Source organism: Schistocerca cancellata, chromosome 10 (assembly GCF_023864275.1).
Source record: "Schistocerca cancellata isolate TAMUIC-IGC-003103 chromosome 10, iqSchCanc2.1, whole genome shotgun sequence".
In the NCBI taxonomy this organism is placed as follows: Eukaryota; Metazoa; Arthropoda; class Insecta; order Orthoptera; family Acrididae; genus Schistocerca; species Schistocerca cancellata.
Window position 1 is genome coordinate 214832212 of NC_064635.1, and position 22524 is coordinate 214854735.

General features: G+C 46.8%; 1 protein-coding gene across 4 annotated transcripts in view; it reads right to left on the bottom strand.

Moving 5' to 3' along the window:
• Positions 1–22524, bottom strand: part of LOC126106648 (zinc finger and SCAN domain-containing protein 21-like) — a 210078-nt gene that overhangs the window by 176466 nt on the left and 11088 nt on the right. For 3 of the 4 annotated variants that reach the window (XM_049913006.1, XM_049913005.1, XM_049913007.1), the window contains exon 3: positions 3429–3497. In XM_049913006.1, the coding sequence (XP_049768963.1) occupies positions 3429–3497 (69 nt within the window). Of the gene's footprint in view, positions 1–1527; positions 1713–3428; positions 3498–22524 lie in introns of all 4 variants that reach the window. The other variant, XM_049913008.1, reaches the window with a different exon arrangement.

The following is a 22524-nucleotide window of genomic DNA, read 5'->3' on the forward strand; positions in this document are numbered from 1 at the left end:
GTGAACTATATTCTCAGACTTGTTTTATTCCTGCAAACCTAAGAATGTTCTCCAAAACTCCGTGAATAAAGATCATTCTCCATTTAAATCATATGATCCACTTACTTTACAGAAAAAAAAGAAATAGAAAGTCAACAGACAAATGGGCTTGTTGCTCTTAAATCTCAATATGTCATCATCAGTCTTCATTCTGTGGGTACTTTAAGATTTCACTACTTGCTGAGATTTGTTCAATACCTTCCTAATTACCAGTTTTTCTGAATGGTACTGCACGTAAAAGGCCAAACTCTTGGGCCAAAATCTGCTTGTACATACAGGATTTATATGGCAGAAGTATTAATTAAGTTTCACCTTCAACTATTCAGTTATCCAACAATGAATGAATAATGATGATATGCAAATAAAATTGGATGACACAACTGCCTTACTTGACCTAATATTAGGCAGGCACAGATGTCTTGGGAAGATCACATTCATTTTTTATATCAATCATTAAGAAAATCATCTTGTGCTATGAATACAGAGACATATTTTCTAAATTATGATCAAAGACCAATGGTGTGTCTTGCACTAGAGTATTCATATCCTATACATGCAACACAAGTTTGGCAATTTGCAGCAGCCAAATGTTCAGAATATTCATTCTTTAGTAAAAAAAAAAGTTTTGATTTTGTGCAGAACGAGAATTAACGATTCACATAAAGGGATGTTTAAGAGTAAGTATTAATTACTCTACTGCCATCAAAATACATTCTTAAAAGTGTACAACTGACTTTGAAATAGAACCAGTAAAATAATTTAGTCTAAAATATGTATATGTATAACATAGGAAAGATTGTGTTTATAATCTGGTATGGCATCACACGAGAGGTCCAGACAACAATCCCTATGACACGGGGAGAAAACAGCTCAACAAACTTCCACAGCACCTATATGGAAGCTGCTCTGCAACAGTATCTTATTAAAAAGTGTAACAATACTAAAAAACGGAAAGTTGCTACTCACCATATAGCAGAGACACTGAGTCGCAGATAGGCACAATGAAAAGACTGTCACAAATACGCTTTCACCAAGTAAGGCTTTCGTCAAAAATAGAAACCCCCCCCCGCCCCCCACACACACACACACAACTGCAGTATCCAGCAACTCAAGCGGCAGCACCAATGCATGATGGGAGTGGCGGCTGGGTGGGGGTAAGGAGGAGGCTGGGGGGGGGGGGGGGGGGGCAGGGATAGTAGGGTAAGGGTAGCGGACAGTGAAGTGCTGCTGGTGAGTACCCAGGGATGAGTGGAAAGAGGGTAGGGCAGCTATGCACAGTCGGGGGGCTAGACGGAGGGTACCACAGAGGGGGGGAGGGTTAGTGGAAAAGGAGAAAAGTAAAAAGACTGGGTGTGATGGAGGAATGAGGGCTGCATTGTACTGGAATGGGAACAGAAAAGGGGCTGGATGGGTGAGGACAATGATTAATGGAAGTTAAGGCCAAGAGGGTTACGGGAATGTAGGACATATTGCAGGTAGAGTTCTCACCTGCGCAATCCAGGAAAGCTGGTGTTTGTAAGCACAATCCATATGGCACAGGCAGTGAAGCAGTCACTGAAGTGAAGTATGTCACGTTGGGCAGCGTACTCAGCAATAGGGTGGTCCACTCGTTTCTCGGCCACAGTTTGTTGGTGGCCACTCGTGCGGAGAAGACAACTTGTCGATTGTCATGCCTGCAAAGAATGCAGCACAGTGGTTGCAGCTTAGCTTGTAGACCATGTGACTGGTTTCACAGGTAGCCCTGTCTTTGACGGGATGAGTGATGTTTGTGACCGCACTGGACTAGATGGTGGTGGGCGGATGTATGGGACAGGTCTTGCATAGAAGTCTATTACAAGGCTACGAGCCATGAGGTAAGGGTTGGGAGGCAGGGTAGTCTAGGGATGGACAAGTATATTGGGTAGGTTCGTTGGACAGCAGAATACCAATGTAGGAGTGGTGGGAAGGATAGTAGGCAAGACATTTCTCATTTCAGGGCACGACGAGAGGTAATCGAAACTGTGGCAGAGAATGTAATTTAGGTGATGCAGTCCTGGGTGGTGCTGAGTTACAAGGGGAATGCTCCTCCGTGGCTGCACGGTGAGATTTTTGGAGGTGGTGGGAAACTGGAAAGACTCCCATCATTTCCCAAAGTCTCGCCATCCGGCCAAAGAGGAGAATTGGTATTCCACTGTCCACTGAACCTACCCAATACACTCGTCCATCCCTACACAACCCCTCCTCCCAACCCTTACCTCGTGGCTCGTACCCCTGTAACAGACCTAGAGGCAAGCCTCTCCTGTACATCGTCCTGCCACCACCTACTCAAGTCCAGTCACAAACATTACCTATCCCACCAAAAGCAGGGCTACCTGTGAAACCAGTCATGTGATTTACAAGCTAACCTGCAATTGCTTTGCTGTATTCTATGTGGTGATGACAACCAACAAGCTGTCTGTCCACACGAATGGCCACCGACAAACAGTGGCCGAGAAACAAATGGACCACCTTGTCGCTGAGCACGCTGCGAAACACGACATCCTTCATTTCGTAGACTGCTTCACAGGCTGTGCCATACGGATCCTTCCCACTGACACCAGTTTTCTGGATTGCACAGGTGAGAACTCTCCCTGCAATATATCCTACATTCCTGTAACCCTCCTGGCCTCAATTTCCGTTACTCATTGTTCTCACCCATCCAGCCCCTGCTCTGTTCCCATTCCAGGACTACTCAGCCCTCATTCCTTTTTACTTTTCTCCTTTTCTGCTAACCCCCTCCCCACCTCTCCCCTGCCCACCACCTAAACTGCACCACTTCACTGTCCACCACCCCCTCCCTGTCCGAGCCACCTCCTTACCCCCACCCTGTCGCCACTCCCATCATGCACTTGTGCTGCTGCTCACTGTGTAACTTGAGTTACCAGAGACGGCAGTCATGGGTGTTGTGTGTGTGTGTGTGTGTGTGTGTGTGTGTGTGTGTGTGTGTGTGTGTGTGTGTGTAGTCTATTTCTGATAGAGGCTTTACCGGCCAAAAGCTTATTTGTGACAGTCTTTCTGCTGTGCCTATCTCCGCTATATGGTGAGTAGCAACTTTCCTTTTCATAATATTGTTAAGTTCCAACCTGGATTTTGCATTGCTTGATTATTAAAAAGTGCTTTTGTATTAATAAGCTATGACTCTCAGCAGAATGGACCATCTTTCTTTGCAGCATACTATTCATACGCAATTGTGATAGATTGTGTTTTTAAAATTGTTTCCAATAAGTTAGGATACAACTTGTAACATATATTCCAAATCAAAACAAATCTTGCATTTTATGGAGAATAAATAAAAACTTTATCATCATATGCTACAAAATGCAATTATTCACAGTGACATAAGAATAATACAAAAGGAAAGACACACTCACCTCTTTATTAATGCAAAGTGGATCCTGCGTACCATTGTGGTCACCAGGCACCTCCCACTCCTGCAGACACTGAAAAGGAGTAATGATTTACTCTTGTGTGAGCTTCAATGTGTACATACAGAGCTTGGACCACCACATGCCATCACTACCATACAACTTTTTCCTCCTTGTACAATGTGCAAGGAAATAAAGAGAGGCTGTGTGTGTGTGGATTGGGGGGGGGGGGGGGGGGGCAGGGGGCTGGTTGGTTTAAAAGAAAGGGGAAGAGACCAAACTGTTACGTCATCGGCTCCTTATTTCAAACAAAACAATGCCACAAGGGTGAGAATAAAACAAACGAGACTGACAACACTAAACAGAGAGAAAGGAAAAACCACAAGAACGACGGAAGGACAACAAACACTTAAATGGACAAAAGGGGAGAAGAGAACCACAAAAACACAAGAAACAGGTAGAAGAGATTAAAATGACAAAACAGATTACCAATGCTGGCTGACCGTGAGAATAAAAAGGAGACGCCAGCCATTCTGCAACACATTAAAACCTCCACCCTAAAAGCACTAGGGTGGAAGACACAGAGGGACAAAGGACATGCACTAAAACTTAGATCAAATGATAAAACCCACTCTCACGAATAAAACGTAAAACTAAATCAGCCGATGAGGCATTTTCAAATGAAATTAGCGGCAACGATTTTGGTAAGCGAATATTTCGTCGCAGGACAGTCAAAGTGGGACAGTGCACCAGAATATGGGCCACTGTCAACCGGGCACTACGTCGACTCTCAGGCGCAGGAGGTAGAGTGTCGCCCAAGCACGGCCAATGCGGAGCCGGCAGAGAACCACAGAGTCCCTGCGAGAGGCCCGCATGGAGCACTGCCACACATTCATAGTTTCCCTAATGGCACGCAGTTAGTTGTGCGTACTGAGACTATGCCATTCCGTCTCCCAAAGTTGAAAAACCTGGTGGTGTAAAAACAAACGCAAGTCAGTTATTGGAATACCGATCTCCATAAGCGGTTTCCGTGAACTCTGTCTGGCCAGTCTGTTAGCAAGTTCATCACCTGGGATTCCGACGTGTCCTGGAGTCCACACAAACACCACTGAACGACTGGACCGTTCCAGGGCATAGACAGACTCCTGGACGGTCGCTACCAAAGGATGACGAGGGTAGCACTAGTCGATAGCTCGTAGGCTGCTCAAGAGTCAGTACACAGAAAAAAGAACTCCCCAGGGCACGATAGGATGTGCTCAAGAGTACAAGATATAGCCACCAGCTCTGCAACGAAAACACTGCAGCCATCGGGCAAGGAGTGCTGTTCAATATGTCCTCCACAGACATACGCGAAGCAGACGTGACCATCAGCCATCAAGCCATCGGTGTAAACCACATCTTTGCCTCGGTACACATCAAGAATCGAGAGGAAGTGACAGTGGAGAGCCGCAGGGTGAACCGAGTCCACTGGGCCACGTGAAAGGTCCGGGCGAGGCCGCAGCTTAGGTGTACACCACGGAGGTGTACACGAATAGAACTCGAATATAGGTGGTAAAGCCAAGGACTCCGGTTCAGACAGAAGGGATCGAATGCAAACTGCCATTTTAAGCCCTGATCTGGTCCGCCAACGCAAGAGATGAACCACCGTGAGTGGGAAAAGGATGCACAGGAGAACTACGAATGTGTGCGACGGTGAGCAGTTGTGCATCTGACCTGCAATGGAGGGACTCCGGTATCTGCCGGCACACTGGTCACTGGACTCATCCTACAAGCTCCTGTTGCTAGACAAATGGCACTGGGTCGAGTAAACGCAATGCTGAGGGTGCCGCTGAACCGTAAGCCAGACTCTCGTAGTCAAGGCAGGATCGATTAAGAGCTTAGTGGAACTGCAGCAGCATAGAGCGATCTGCACCCCAGTTGGTGTTTCTCGGGCAGCAGAGGGCATTGAGGTGCTGCCAGCACTTCCACTTAAGCTGACGAAGATGAGTAAGCCAAGTCAATAGGGCGTCAAAAACTAGTCCTAAAAAGTGATATGCCCCCACTACAGAGAGGGAATCATCAGTAATGTAAAGTTCTGGTACCAGATGTACGGTACAATGGTGACAGAAGTGTTCGACACAAGACTTTGCGGCTGAAAACTGGAAGCCGTGGGCTGGGGCCCATGACTGTGCCTGGTGGATGGCTCCCTGTCGGTGCCCCTCAGCAACACCAGTACTGGTAGAGCAGCACAAAATGCAGACGTCGTCTGCATACAGAGAGAGTGAGACAGACAACCCTACAGCTGCTGCTAGATGATTAATGGCCACTAAAAATAGAGATACACCTAATACAGAGCCCTACAGGACCCCAGTCTCCTGGATATGGTGGAACTATGGGAGGCACCAACTCGGACACAGAAAGTATGGAGTGACAGGAAATTCTGGATAAAAATTGGAGCGGGCCTCGCACACCCCACTCGTATAATGTGGCAAGGATATGATGTCGCCACGTGATGTCGAACGCTTTTCGTATGTCAAAAAAAGACGGCAACAAGGTGTTGGCGTCTGGAAATGGCTGTTCGGATGGCAGACTCGAGGGTCACAAGATTATCAGTGGTAGAGTGACCCAAGCGGAAACCGCCCTGGCACAGAGCCAGTAGGCTACGTGACAAGGAGCCAACCCAACCGCCAACACACCGTATGTTCCAGCAGCTATCGGTGAGGCTGATAGGGCGATAGCTACCCACATCAAGCAGGTTTTTGCGGGGTTTGAGCACTGGTATTTGTAGTGATTCGAGAATTTACACATAAATCCTGGAACTACTTGACTTTCTGCCGCCTCGAACACGCAATATTTTAATGATAAGTGTAAGAGAGAGCCTATTTACTGCACAACACATGTCTGTGTGTGCAGGATGGACATTGGTCATGGGAGGACAGGAGCTGCGTCAGACAAGCGGCGCCAACAAGTGTTTGCCGCTCGCGCCATAGAACCTGTGTGGAAAGTATAAGCAGTAACTAAGTGTTATTCCTTGGTGGTCGAATAATTGTAATTGTTATAGACAATTGAAACATGTTTTGCCTAGATACTCTTACTTTTAACATTGGTGTTAGACTTGCTAGAACCAAGACCTGTCTTGGTGGTTATTAAACCCACCACATTGTAATTATATTTAATAGTATCTAATGGTTATGGTTAATGACACAGTTGACTTGCAAGAGTTTGTATGCTTATTTGAAACTTGTGGAAATAAAAATATACCTGAATTGAACTGAAAGTATGAGAGTACCGAGTTATTTAGAGAGAGAGAGAGAGAGAGAGAGAGAGAGAGAGAGAGTCTTTTTTAGTTCCTCTAACCAGGAGGTCGACGCAACTGCGTATCCAGAGAAGAGGATCGGCTAAACGTTTCAAGTAAGTCAACTGTAGTAAGAGAAGTGTGAAGTTCGCAATCCAGTTTTGAACTGCTTGTCTTGTTGCCGAAACTGTTAGAATGGGGCAACCAACATGATCAGGACTCTAAGAAAGAGGAATTTTGAATCGAAATCAAGGTAAGAAGATAGTGTGAGCTGCCATAGCAACCAATTGTAACAAGACAGAGAAATTGTTTCGCAGAGTTGGATTCTGCATATACGCTAAAGAGGGGTGAAAATTAATAAATACCATACAAGAAAAGACGTACAGAAAATCTCAACAATTTAGACTAAGAAGTGTTACAACAAGATCTTTTCGACAACGAAGATCCAATGTGGAGAGTAAGCAGCCCTCACACACTTCACGAGGGCATAGACGCCGTAACCGGCAACCGACAGCAACGGTGCCAGCTGCTGCTCACCAGTGCTGACCACAAACCCGTTCACCGGCACCGATGCTGAAGCCAACCTCTGACACTGCCGGTGCTCGTGCTGTTCACCAGCGCTGATTCCACACAGGCTCACCGACGCAGCCTAAAACTCTATGCCAGGTGAGCGAAAGACAATAATTATTTGAGTGTGAAGTTAAGGACGATGTTCAATAATAGACTGTTAGTATAGTTATTATACTCGAGAGGTGATTTTTTTTAATGATCACTAGATCTAAAAGTAAGAAGGATATGGATAATACTCAAAAAATTAGGGAAATATCAGAACCAGCCATGGCCGTGACAGTGAGTAGGGAAATGCCAAACTGGTCTGAAGTAGTGAGTTTAATTAAAGCTCAAAACGCCCAAATTACTACATTAAGTCTCAAGTTAGACTCGGTGAATACTCAGTTGAATGCTAAATTAGATGACCAGAAGGCAGATTCGACAACTCTAAGTGAAAAGCCGGAAGCACAGAGTGAGGTTTTAAATTCTAAACTCAAGGCCTTAAATGATACAATGGAGTGTATGCAATTAGATTTAAAAAATGAATTAAGTAATTCCTTGATTATCCAGATGAATCAAATGTTTACTGACCTTAGCCAAAAGCAGAACGATCAATTTCAGAAGTTGAGCCAGTTAAGTTAGTATTCGATACTGAAGACAAATGTAATAATGTAGAAGCTGAACTTGGTGAAGAGTTAGGATCATTTCAAATTGTTTGCAATGTTACATTTGATGCTATAAAGCAGAGGTTGCATATCCTAAAAGAAAATGTGAAAAAACGTATTAGCACCCGAGTAGAAAACGCGGAACGCCACTTTAAGGAGAAACTTGTCACTTCAGACTTAATAAATATAAGTAATCTGGAGGAACAGGTAGAGGAAATAATCGATCGAAAAGTTGCCACGAGGATAATCTCCAGAAACGTTTCAACTGTTGCTTTTACCAAACTTAATGATAATAGCAACTTGTCAATGACAGAGTAAAAAATAGAATAACTTTACTTAATGTTGTGTTTCCTAGTCAAGTGGTAATTGTTTTGTTGTGGGGAGGCTTTAACACAAAATTTAATGAGAAGTACTGGTCCGTAAGTAACCGAGTGAGGTTAATGTCGGAGCCACGGGATCCAGGCGGAGTCACACCTGTCCCCAGGGACATTAACATCCTGTGTTAACGGGCGGAGTGACGACAGTTGGATCCACTATTGTTTCATTGTTTCTTCTGTACTATTTTTCCTGCACTGAATTCCCTTCAAATCTTAAATTATTCTGTTGTCTATTAATGAATTCTTAAACGATCCACTAATTTTAGTGTATAGAAAACTGGATATGACAGAAAAATAATAGACTTAAGAAAATCACGGATAAACAGATACACCTAGACGTGACATGAAATGAAATGAAGAGAATATAGTATTAATGGAAAAATAATATCACAGTACTATTCAAACAGAGTGACATTGAGATGACATAAACTGAACAGAATTTTACGTAAGTATAAAATATAGTGTAAAGTGATTAACTAAACACCTAATTGATTGTAGTGTACAATTGTCTATTTTTATAGAATATTTTATACCTTTTATGAGATGTTATGTAAAGGGGAGGATTTATAGTAGTTTTCGAAGGAGTGGGTAGTGTAACTAATAGCACGATTTACACCAACAGATAAATCATGACTAATACTAAACACACATCACACCTTCCAGACAACCCTCACAGACAAGTGTGACTGATTCTTCACCATTTGCCGTTCCACAGGTGTTGCTAAGAGTTTTCTTTGGGGATCTAAAGGGTGAAGGTGAGAATGTCCATTCTATAGGAGACGATTTAACACCATACCTCCTCCGGCTTCTCACTCGAGTACCGGCGAGGTAGGGATACCGGGGAAAGGGGGTGGGAATGGTTTCCTGTCTTTGGGGCTATCTTCTTTCTCTTCTTCAATCTTAGCAACCATTTCTACTTTTTCCTTTCTTACTTCTCGTTTGAGGATCTATCTATTTCTCCCTCTTTCCATATTCATCTACTTCTATCGCAAAAGTCCTCCCTGGTTTCTATGGTTTCCAATAACCTTCAACTTGTTTCATATAAGAAGACCGAAGAATCAGGATACACAGACACACTTATGCGTACACACAAAGACACAAACAATGAAAAGACAGATTGAAATGATGTAAGAACCATCAAGTATTGTGGGGGAAGAGGTATGTGTACACCGTGAAATATGCACACATTGTTTTTTATTGTTACGGATCTACGTCAAGCACGCACACACACACACACACACACACACACACACACACACACACACACACACACACACACACCCATATAGGAATAATGATCACTCCATATCGCCTATGTGCATAAGTATAGAAGAACTATGCTAATTTTACATCGAGTATACGTGAGTAGGAAGCGTGAGTAATTAAGGAGAGCATAAGCCAGAGAGGAAGGGTTTGTGATAATTGTTAAGGAAGGTCAGTCTGACAAATATTCTGACGACTGATAGGATAGTGGGTCTCTTATAACACAAGTAAACACATTTTGTATGAATAGTGTATAGAGGTAGAGTATATATCAAGTATATATCAAGAGTATAAAAGTTGAAAAGTAGAGTAGGACTCTAGGGTACTAAATGAAGTATTAAAAAGCGAGTGTGAAGTGTGAAATAGATTTTGTAATTTTACCAGAGGATATTTAATTATAGTGTACATAAAGATGTATACTCGGGTAATGAACCTAGAGGCCAAATCGTAAAGGATAAGGGAGGAGCACCCAGCATTTATTGGATATAAAGGGCAGATAGGCAGACCTAAGAGGCTGACCTATACTGTGCGGCAGCGGCACCAAGAAGCGGATGACCTGTACCATAGGAGAATAGGAATTTAAAGGGGCATACCTACCGAAATGGAAGGAGGAAGGACACTCATAGGGTCAACCACGTGTAAGGTATAGATGCTGATCCGAGGGGAAAAGGACAGTATCGTGACAGAAGTTACACATTTTGTAGGAATTATTCTGGTAAGTTTGAATTCTACATTTCACTAGCATTACTGTTTTATGTGTGTCAATAGGAACACTTTTATTTTGCCCAGCATTCCTTCAGCCTACAAAATACTATAAGTAATGAGGCCGTTACATACTAAAGAGGTAGTACAGAGAATTAGAATGAAGGATGAAATATTGAAGGGTCCATGACACCTGGAGTTTACAATTGTAGCTGAAGAGAGAGTCCTCACCGTTCATAAGTAAGGGTATAATGAAAAGTGAAATCATAAATAGAGGCTTATGTTCTAAAAACAAAGTATAATAAAGAATTAATGGAAAGACAAAAATCAGAAGCCTGCTCTCTGAAGTACAAGGATTTATGAAAAAAATTGTTTATATAAACTTATGTAGTAAATGTATCTAAAAACAAAGATGATGTGACTTACCAAACGAAAGTGCTGGCAGGTCGATAGACACACAAACAAACAAACATACACACAAAATTCAAGCTTTCGCAACAAACGGTTGCTTCATCAGTAAAGAGGGAAGGAGGGGGAAAGATGAAAGGATGTGGGTTTTAAGGGAGAGGGTAAGGAGTAATTCCAATCCCGGGAGCGGAAAGACTTACCTGAGGGGGAAAAAAGGACAGGTATACACTCGCATACACACACATATCCATCCGCACATACACAGACACAAGCAGACATTTGTAAAGGCAAAGAGTCTGAGCAGAGATGTCAGTCGAGGCGGAAGTAAAGAGGCAAAGATGTTGTGGAAAGACAGGTGAGGTATGAGTGGCGGCAACTTGAAATTAGCGGAGGTTGAGGCCTGGCGGATAACGAGAAGAGAGGATATACTGAAGGGCAAGTTCCCATCTCTGGAGTTCTGACAGGTTGCTGTTAGTGGGAAGTATCCAGATAACCCGTACGGTGTAACACTGTGCCAAGATGTGCTGGCCGTGCACCAAGGCATGTTTAGCCACAGGGTGGTCTTCATTACCAACAAACACTGTCTGCCTGTGTCCATTCATGTGAATGGACAGTTTGTTGCTGGTCATTCCCACATAGAAAGCTTCACAGTCTAGGCAGGTCAGTTGGTAAATCACGTGGGTGCTTTCACACGTGGCTCTGCCTTTGATCGTGTACACCTTCCGGGTTACAGGACTGAAGTAGGTGGTGGTGGGTGGGTGCATGGGACAGGTTTTACACCGGGGGCAGTTACAAGGGTAGGAGCCAGAGGGTAGGGAAGGTGGTTTGGGTATTTCATAGGGATGAACTAAGAGGTTACGAAGGTTAGGTGGATGGTGGAAAGACACTCTTGGTGGAGTGGGGAGGATTTCATGAAGGATGGATCTCATTTCAGGGCAGGACTGAAGTAGGTGGTGGTGGGAGGGTGCATGGGACAGGTTTTACACCGGGGGCAGTTACAAGGGTAGGAGCCAGAGGGTAGGGAAGGTTGTTTGGATATTTCATAGGGATGAACTAAGAGGTTACGAAGGTTAGGTGGACGGTGGAAAGACACTCTTGGTGGAGTGGGGAGGATTTCATGAAGGATGGATCTCATTTCAGGGCAGGATTTGAGGAAATCGTATCCCTGCTGGAGAGCCACATTCAGAGTCTGATCCAGTCCCGGAAAGTATCCTGTCACAAGTGGGGCACTTTTGGGGTTCTTCTATGGGAGGTTCTGGGTTTGAGGAGATGAGGAAGTGGCTCTGGTTATTTGCTTCTGTACCAGGTCGGGAGGGTAGTTGCTGGATGCAAAAGCTGTTTTCAGGTTGTTGGTGTAATGGTTCAGGGATTCCGGACTGGAGCAGATTTGTTTGCCACGAAGACCTAGGCTGTAGGGAAGGGATCGTTTGATGGTACCCACGGCTGTTCCCTTTAATTGTTGGTATGTCTGGCCTTCAAAAGTGAAGAAGTTGTGGGTCAGGACAAAGTTGGCTAAGGTAATGAGGAAAGAGATTTTAGGTAGGGTGGCAGGTGATCGGTGTGAAAGGAAGTGCTCCATCGCACTGAGCCCCTCGACGTGCGGAATATTTGTGTATAAGGAAGTGGCATGGATGGTTACGAGGATGGTTTCCGGGGGTAACAGACTGAGTAAGGATTCCAGGCATTCGAGAACGTGGTTGGTGTCTTTGATGAAGGATGGGAGACTGCATGTAATGGGTTGAAGGTGTTGATCTACGTATCTCTGCCTACTGTTCACTGTGGCGTGTAGTGAACGAGAGGACTTTCTCTTCCATTCACCGTTTGAGAGTGCGAATGGCTGCGGGGGTACTTCTTCGACGCAGACGCGTGAGCATAGTGCTCAGCAAAATGCTCGGCAATCACGTCTGTGTTGGTAGATAACACGCCTTTATTTTAACACCAGGAACAACTGTTTGTGTCCGGTATCCATAGCTAGGCAAAGGTCCCGAGTTCGAGCCTCGATCCGGCACACAATTTTAATCTGCCAGGAAGTTTCATATCAGTGCACATTCCGCTGTAGAGTGAAAATCTCATTCTGGAAACATCCCCCAGGCTGTGGCTATGCCATGTCTCTGCATTATCCTTTCTTTCAGGAGTGCTGGTTCTGCAAGTTTCGCAGGAGAGCTTCTGTAAAGTTTGGAAGGTAGGAGACAAGGTACTGGCAGAAGTGAAGCTGTGAGGACGGGCGTGAGTCGTGCTTCGGTAGCTCAGATGGTAGAGCACTTGCCCACGAAAGGCAAAGGTCCCGAGTTCGAGTGTCAGTCCGGTACACAATTTTAATCCAACAGGAAGTTTCGTATCAGTGCACACTCTGCTGCAGAGTGAAAATCTCATTCTGGAGTGCAATCATTGTCAGAATGTGGAAATGGAAAGATTTATTAGAGGTCCAAAAAGACAGCGGGAGTCCGGTTCACGCACATATTCTGACTGCTGGTCAGCAGCGACACAGGCTGGAATTTTTATGCCAATACAGCAACTGGAGTCCACCGAGTGGTTACAGGTGGCTTTTTCAGACGAAATCACGTTTTATGCGCCATCGAGCAGTCTGTGGAACATTTTCGTGGCATTTCCTGTGTGACCTCTTCACTCTGGAAGGCACAGTGAATCAAAACAAATACGTATCTTTCCTTGGGGACGTTTTCCACCCCCACATGCAGTTTGTTTTTCCTTGGCCTGATGGCTTCTACCAGTAGGACTATGCAGTGTGTCACACAGCTCTTGGTGTGTGTGTGTGGGGGGGGGGGGGGGGGGGGGCGTTGGAAGAGCAGCTGGACGAGTTTACCACGTTCCACTGACCACAAAATTTTCAGGATTTAAACACAATCGAGAATCTGTGGGACCACGTCGATCGTGCTGTTCGCGACAAACCTAGCACAGCTGGCCGCAGCAGTGGAGTTAGTATGGCTCCGTGTCCCCACTGATACTTTCCTGGGCTCACTGACATTCTTCCTGAACATCTCGTTGCAAAAAAATAGTTATTCCAGCTTCTGACATAAGGTCACATTAACGTGATTGGACAGTGTTTTTATCACACTAGGTAAGATTTTGTATCTACAGTGCAATTGTGTGATAGTATCAGCAGCCCACAAGAACTGACAAATATAATTATTTATTTCAGCAAAATATATGATTCCATTATTTCCATTTTCAAATTGGAGAGCTTAAAATTGATAGTTATTGAGTTGGCTATTATGGATTATAAAGTTGGGCACTGATTTTCGTATTTATTTTTTGTATTATATGTTTTTCAGAACATGACGCAAGTTTTTGAGGTGGTGTTTCACGTTACAAAAAGTTGCTTCCATTTGTAAGATGAGGAACTGAAATGGTGTACAGTTCACGGATCATTGCAAAATACAGGATCTGCAGGTATGTTTTCAGCCAATGAAGCTTGTAGTAAGAAAATATACAAGTGGTGACATACAATGGTTCTACAAAGAATCTTCTTATAGTTGTTGATACAGTACTCAACAAAGAAGTTGGTCTGTGGAAGGTAGGCTGACAATGGGGAACACATTAAAATAATTTATTTATAGGTTCAAAAATGTAGTAGCATTTTTACTACTTAACTGCTACATTTATCAAAGCATACTGTTGTTGACTAGAATAGCTTTTGCTACAAAGCCTGTTTTGGACTGTGTTGTAGGGACTGACAAATACATGTTTCGCAAGAGAATCAGGAAGAGATAATCATGTTTTACGCAAATTGATGTTGGGTGGTGTGTAAAATACTGCAAGAAATGCTGCTTTGAAGTTGTTTGCAAAAGAACAGAAAACGCTCTTCTCAATGTGATAACAAGGATGAAGGTTGCATATGCTTGACAGTGAACCATAAAATTATTGTCAAAGATTGAAATGCCAGTGCACACACTAATACTACAGAAGGGGCATGGTCAGCTATACAATGATCTATGCACGGAACGAACAAGTTCAAAAATCTGTCTAACTCTTGTTTTATTATACATTGATGATGAAGAGGAGAAAAGAAAGTGAATTATTATGAAATTTATGGTAGGTGATTCCAAAATTAATAATACGGAATAGTTTTAATTTTGGTTGTACATTTTGCTTTTCAATTACTACTTCCATTATAGTTGCAACTCTTTAGGCTAAACAGAATTGGTACAGAAGGAAAATTGGCAGTGCTGTGGTCAGACCATGCAGCTGAAGATCCCATTACACCATAATTTCACTGTAGATATAAAATCTTTGCTATCGTGATAAAAACTCTGTCCAATCACATTAATGTGACCATATGTCAGAAGCTGGAATAACCACTTTTTGCAACGAGATGTTCAGGAAGAATATCAGTGGAGCCCAGGATAGTATCAATGGGGACACACAGCCATACTACCGTATTTACTCGAATCTAAGCCGCACCTGAAAAATGAGACTCGAAATCAAGGAAAAAAAATTTTCCTGAATCTAAGCCGCTCCTGAAATCTGAGATCGAATTTCAAGGTGTGAGAAAAGTTTTAGACTGTCCCTGCAAATCGAAACAAAGTTGGTCCATTGTAACGAGAAACACAATTGAGGTTGAATGGATGAAGATACAGCTACAGTAGTTTGGGACGAGTCGTAAGTTTAGCAGTTAAGCTTTACCAGGTAGCCATTGCTATGTGTCAGGCGCTCTGTCCGGTTATAAGGGTACCCTTCCTTTTTCGCTTGCTTCGTCTGGTTTGAATCGATTGCTTATTTTGCTTTGATCTGATAAGTTCCGTTCTCTTTGTTATAGGGGTTTACGTCACTCTAAGCTGAAAATGCATTATTGTACTGTGTCATGCATTGTTTGTCGCATTCTGATAATGAGTGTTTACAACCTGTTGCCGCTCGCGGCATGGCTTGCTCATGTGTGCACTACCGCGGGTTACAATAAAAAAAAAAAAAAAAAAGAGAGGAGTTGTCTCATAAGCGAAACAATGGCAAGAGATTGGTTGGTTTGGGGGGGATTAAAGGGACCAGACTGCGACGGTCATCGGTCCCTTTTTCCAAAAAAAAGTAAAACCACCCAAAGAGAATAAAAAACGAACAACAGGAAAGACGTCAGACGACACAGGACAAGAAATACTCCTACAGAGATCAGACGAAACAAATTAAAATCACACAGAGTGTGACAGTGGTTGGCCGACCATAGAGATAAAAAGGAAAAGCCAACCACCGAGAACACATTAAAAACTCAGCGTAAAATCGTAGGCCAATGGCCAGAATCAACACAAAAGAACAGAACAAACACTCAGAGTAAATAATAAAAACCCCCTGCCCGAATAAAACGGAAAACTAACTCAGCCATACCAGGGTCATCACATAAGAGGGCAGGGAGCGTATCAGGCAGCGCAAATGTCTGCCTCACCACAGCTAAAAGGGGGCAGGCCAACAAAATGTGGGCCACTGTCAAAGCCGCCCCGCAGCAACATACAGGAGGGTCCTCTCGGCGCAGTAAATAACTGTGTGTCAGGTGGGAGTGGCCAATGCGGAGCCGACAAAGGACGACAGAGTCCCTGCGGTTGGCTCGCAGGGATGACCGCCACACAGTCGTCGTCTCCTTGATGGCACGGAGTTTATTGGGCATGATCCGATTGCGCCATTCAGCGTCCCAAAGCGCAAAAACTTTTCGGCGGAGGACTGCCCGCAAATCAGTCTCTGGGAGGCCAACGTCCAGAGACCGTTTACTCGTGGCCTCTTTCGCCAGGCGGTCAACATGTTCATTGCCCGGGATACCGACATGACCGGGGGTCCACACAAAGACCACAGAGCGGCCGCAACGCACAAGAGTATGCAGGGACTCATGGATAGCCATCACCAGACGAGAACGAGGAAAACACTGGTCGAGAGCTCGTAAACCGCTCAGGGAATCGCTACAGATAACGAAGGACTCACCTGAGCAGGAGCGGATATACTCTAGGGCACGAAAGATGGCGACTAGCTCAGCAGTGTAAACGCTGCAGCCAGCCGCCAAGGACCGTTGTTCGGAATGGTCCCCTTGAGTTAGCGCATACCCGACACGACCAGCAACCATCGAACCGTCGGTGTAAACAATTCCAGAGCCCTGATACGTGGCCAGGATGGAATAAAAGCGGCGGCGGAAGGCCTCTGGAGGGACCAAGTCCTTCGAGCCCTGTGCCAAGTCGAGCCGAAGGCAAGGGCGAGGAACACACCACGGGGGTGTACGCAGAGGTGCCCGGAAAGGAGGTGGAACTGGGAAAAACCCAAGCCCGCAGAGAAGCTCCTTGATGCGTACGGCGATCGGACAACCCGACCGGGGCCGACGGTCTGGCAGATGGACGACTGACTGCGGGAACAGGACACGATAATTTGGATGCCCGGGCAAGCTAAAAACACGGGCAGCATAAGCGGCCAGCAAACGTTGGCGTCGGAACCGCAGTGGAGGTACACCTGCCTCCACTAGGACGCTGTCCACAGGGCTGGTGCGGAAAGCACCAGTGGCAAGGCGTATCCCGCTGTGGAGAATTGGGTCCAGCACCCGCAACGCAGATGGGGATGCTGAGCCATAAGCTAGGCACCCATAATCCAGGCGAGACTGGATTAACGCCTGGTAGAGCCGCAACAGGGTAGAGCGGTCGGCGCCCCAGCGGGTGTGGCTCAAACAACGCAGGGCGTTGAGATGCCGCCAACACGCTTGTTTAAGCTGCCGGATATGAGGCAGCCAAGTCAACCGGGCATCAAAAACGACACCCAAAAACCTGTGGGTCTCCACCACAGCAAGAAGTTCGTCGGCAAGATAAAGCCGCGGCTCAGGATGGACCGTTCGGCGCCGGCAGAAATGCATAACGCGGGTCTTGGCAGCCGAAAACTGAAAACCACGCGCTACAGCCCAAGACTGCGCCTTGCGGATTGCGCCCTGTAGCTGACGTTCAGCTACTGCTATGCTAATAGAACTATAATAAAGACAGAAGTCGTCATCATACAGGGAAGCGGAGACAGAATTTCCTACTGCCGCAGCGAGACCGTTTATTGCAATTAAAAACAGGCAGACACTGAGGACAGAGCCCTGGGGTACCCCGTTCTCCTGGACGAGGGAGGAACTATACGAGGCCGCGACTTGCACGCGGAAGGTACGATACGACAGAAAATTTCTGATAAAGATCGGCAGAGGGCCCCGAAGACCCCATCCATGAAGCGTAGAAAGGATGTGATGACGCCATGTCGTATCGTACGCCTTCCGCATGTCGAAAAAGACAGCGACCAGGTGCTGACGGCGGGCAAAAGCTGTACGGATGGCCGACTCAAGGCTCACCAGATTGTCGGTGGCGGAGCGGCCTTTACGGAACCCACCCTGAGACGGAGCCAGAAGGCCCCGAGACTCCAGCACCCAATTTAAGCGCCGGCTCACCATCCGTTCAAGCAACTTGCAAAGAACGTTGGTGAGACTAATGGGACGGTAGCTGTCCACCTCCAGAGGGGTCTTTCCAGGTTTCAAAATGGGGATGACAATACTTTCCCGCCATTGCGACGGAAACTCACCCTCGACCCAGAGACGGTTGTAAAGGTCGAGGAGGCGTCGCTTGCAGTCCACTGAAAGGTGTTTCAGCATCTGACAGTGGATGCGATCTGGCCCGGGAGCGGTATCAGGGCAAGCGGCAAGGGCACTCTGAAATTCCCACTCACTGAATGGAGCGTTGTAGGGTTCAGAAGCGTTGGTGCGAAAAGAAAGGCTCCGACGTTCCATCTGCTCTTTAATGGAGCGGAAGGCCTGGGGGTAATTCGCAGAAGCGGAACTCATAGCAAAATGCTCTGCTAAGCGGTTTGCAATGACGTCGGAGTCAGTACAAACTGCTCCATTCAGTGAGAGCGCAGGGACGCTGGCAGGGGTCCGATAGCCGAAGACCCGTCGAATCTTGGCCCAGACCTGCGATGGAGTGACATAGAGTCCAATGGTGGACACATACCGCTCCCAGCACTCCTTCTTGCCTTGGCGGATAAGGAGGCGGGCCCGCGCACGCAGCCGTTTGAAGGCGATAAGGTGGTCCATGGAGGGATGTCGCTTGTGACGCTGGAGCGCCCGCCGGTGATCTTTAATCGCTTCAGCGATCTCAGGCGACCACCAAGGCACAGCCCTCCGCCGAGGGGACCCAGAAGAACGGGGAATGGCAGACTCGGCGGCAGTGACGATGCCGGCGGTGACCGATGTAACCACCGCATCAATGGCATCAGTTGAGAGAGGCTCAATAGCGGCAGTGGAGGAGAACAAGTCCCAGTCAGCCTTATTCATAGCCCATCTGCTAGGGCGCCCAGAAGAGTGACGCTGTGGTAGTGACAGAAAAATCGGAAAGTGGTCACTACCACACAGGTCGTCATGCACACTCCAGTGGACAGATGGTAAGAGGCTAGGGCTACAGATTGAAAGGTCAATGGCGGAGTAGGTGCCATGCGCCACACTGAAGTGTGTGGAGGCACCATCATTCAAAATCGAGAGATCGAGCTGCGACAATAAATGCTCAACGGTGGCGCCTCGACCTGTTGCCACTGACCCACCCCACAGAGGGTTATGGGCGTTAAAGTCGCCCAGTAATAAGAAAGGTGGCGGCAATTGGGCTATCAGCGCAGTCAGGACATGCTGCGCGACATCACCCTCCGGTGGAAGGTAAAGACTGCAGACGGTAAGAGCCTGCGGCGTCCACACCCTAACAGCGACAGCCTCTAAAGCTGTTTGTAGAGGGACAGACTCGCTGTGAAGAGAGTTAAGGACATAGATGCAGACGCCACCAGACACCCTTTCATAAGCTCTTCGGTTCTTATAATAACCCCGATAGCCACGGAGGGCGGGGGTGCGCATTGCTGGAAACCAAGTTTCCTGCAGAGAAATGCAGAGGAAAGGGTGAAGGCTGATAAGTTGGCGGAGCTCAGCTAGATGGTGGAAGAAACCGCTGCAGTTCCACTGGAGGATGGTTTTGTCCATGGCTGAGAAAGGCGTGCCGGGACTGGGACGGCAGATTACGCCGCTGAATCACCTGCTGCCTCCGATTGAGCACCCGTGCTAGTGCTATTGCTATTCACGGCGTCTGAGGGACCGGCGAGATCGAGGTCCTCAGCGGACGCCAGAATCTCCACCTCGTCCTCAGACGCAAAGCTAGAAGGTAGCGATGGGGTGGCTACCACCGCGCGTTCCTTGGGCTTAGAGCTGCTCTTCTTTGATTTCTCACGCTGCTCCTTGGGTTTAACTGGCTGGGAGGGCTTCACCGATTCAGTCTCCGGGACTGAGGAGGATCGGGAAGCCCTTCGACCTGCAGATTGTGGGCACTTACGCCACTGTCTATCGTCAGCCTTCCCGCCGGTGGAAACCTGGGAAGGGAGGGACCCAAGGGACCCCTTGCGAGCGTGAGAAGCCGAAGAAGTTGGACACTGCTCTGGCTTAGAAGCGGGGACCGACGTCCCCGATGGGGGGGATGGTGTTGCTCCTGAGGTAGGTGGCACAGGAGCAATCGGGTGGGTAGAGCCCCCCACTGGCAAGGGGGCAGGAGGAGTTGTACCACTCGTCGATCCGGCCGAAAGGCGCGAAACTGATGGGGCTAGCACAGGTGTTGTAGCAGCGGCGTAGGAAGTTGTCATTCTCACTGGATGTAATCGGTCGTATTTCCGTTTGGCCTCAGTATAAGTCAGTCGGTCCAGGGTCTTATATTCCATGATTTTGCGCTCTTTCTGGAATATTCTGCAGTCTGCCGAGCAAGGTGAATGGTGCTCCCCGCAGTTGACGCAGATGGGAGGCGGGGCACATGGAGTATCGGGATGAGATGGGCGTCCGCAATCTCGACATGTGAGGCTGGAAGTGCAGCGGGAAGACATATGGCCGAACTTCCAGCACTTGAAGCACCGCATCGGGGGAGGGATATAGGGCTTGACGTCACATCGGTAGACCATCACCTTGACCTTTTCCGGTAATGTATCACCCTCGAAGGCCAAGATGAAGGCACCGGTAGCAACCTGATTGTCCCTCGGACCCCGATGAACGCGCCGGACGAAGTGAACACCTCTACGTTCTAAGTTGGCGCGCAGCTCGTCATCAGACTGCAAAAGGAGGTCCCTATGGAAAATAACACCCTGGACCATATTTAAACTCTTATGTGGAGTAATAGTAACGTTAACATCCCCCAACTTGTCACAAGCAAGTAACCTGCGTGACTGGGCGGAGGATGCCGTTTGTATCAGTACTGAGCCAGAGCGCATTTTAGACAAGCCCTCCACCTCCCCAAACTTGTCCTCTAAATGCTCGACGAAGAACTGAGGCTTTGTGGAGAGAAAAGACTCCCCATCAGCTCTCGTGCAAACTAAGAATCGGGGCGAATAACTGTTACCTCCATCCTGGGACTTACGCTCTTCCCACGGCGTGGCCAGGGAGGGGAACGTTTTCGGATCGTACTTCTGAGCATTAAATTGAGCCCGAGAACGCTTAGAGACTGCTGGCGGCTGGCCGCCAGCGAGAGATGATGTACCACGCTTCATTGCGGGTCATCCGCCCTGATGCCACCTACTCCGACCAAGGGCCCTCCCCACGGGCGCCACCCAGCCACAGCAAAGGCCACCTGGCAGGATGGCCGTTGCCGGGAGTCCTGATACCCCAGGAGGATAGGCATCTACTCCTTGGCATACGTGGGGAGTTAACGGCGCAGGCATCAGTAGAGCGATCCCTGTGTTGTCAGGGGGCTACAACCAAGAGGGTACATGGCGGCCCCACCACAACGGACTGGCTACCGTGCTGGATCTTAGGTGCAAAACTGTCCAAGGTCGTCGTCGCAGTTAAAAGAAACACTGCAGAGGGCAGCGTGGTAATCGCACCCAGGGACGTATCCCCGCCCTAAAGATCGAAAACGAGCGGGACACCATTGCAACGACGTGAAAGCCGGCTAAAGGTCTAATTGCACGACGGATACAGTGCACCATGTAAGGCGCCCTTCCCCAATTGGCTTGCTCTTCGGAATAATTTAGAAAGATGGAGGTCAAACCCGAGAGGGGACCATCACATAAGGCCAAAACATGTGAGACTCCTTTTAGTCGCCTCTTACGACAGGCAGGAATACCGCGGGCCTATTCTAACCCCCGAACCCGCAGGGGGGCACAATGGCAAGAGACTGCTATTTTTTGTTACTTACACCGCTGCTTTCTTTGGTAATGATCAACAAGAACCAAATAATAGACTGCGTATGATAGAAGATGTTCTCAACGAGAGTTTAGCGAAAATTTTTCTCCGTTTGAAAATCTTTGCAGACGCCTCTTTAGTACATTACATTCTGCACAGAAATTAGAGTCATCTTAGATTTAAAAATCTAGTCAGTTGCCGTGCTCCATTTCTGACTGTATCACTATTCACCATAAGAATAATACGAATATAAACATGACATGACATATGTATATTCTTCCACGTTTGCTGTTGTCTCTCTCTAGTTTCGTAGTTTATTAAGCAGACAGGAGAGTCATTCCATGTCAAATCAACACACCTATTTTACCTCACCCTCTTAGATTTTGCTGAAAGTTGGTATACTTATAGTGAGCACTGAGACTAAGAAAAACACCAAATTTCAATTTTTTATCTCAAACCATTCCTGAAATATGGCTATGTAAACTTTTCAAAAACCAGCCAAAAATGTGTGAACGGACTTTTTTTAAATTCAAAATTGTTAAGGCTTTCGTGGCCACTTGTTGACAAACTGCCTATTGGCTTCCGTCTCGGGTTCTTCGGCCGACATTTATCTAATGATTTTTCTGACGTTTCGCCAACCGAATCCAGGTACCTTCTCCTTGGTCTGCCCCGACTCCTCCTACCATCTACTGCTGAACCCATGAGTCTCTTGGGTAACCTTGCTTCTCCCATG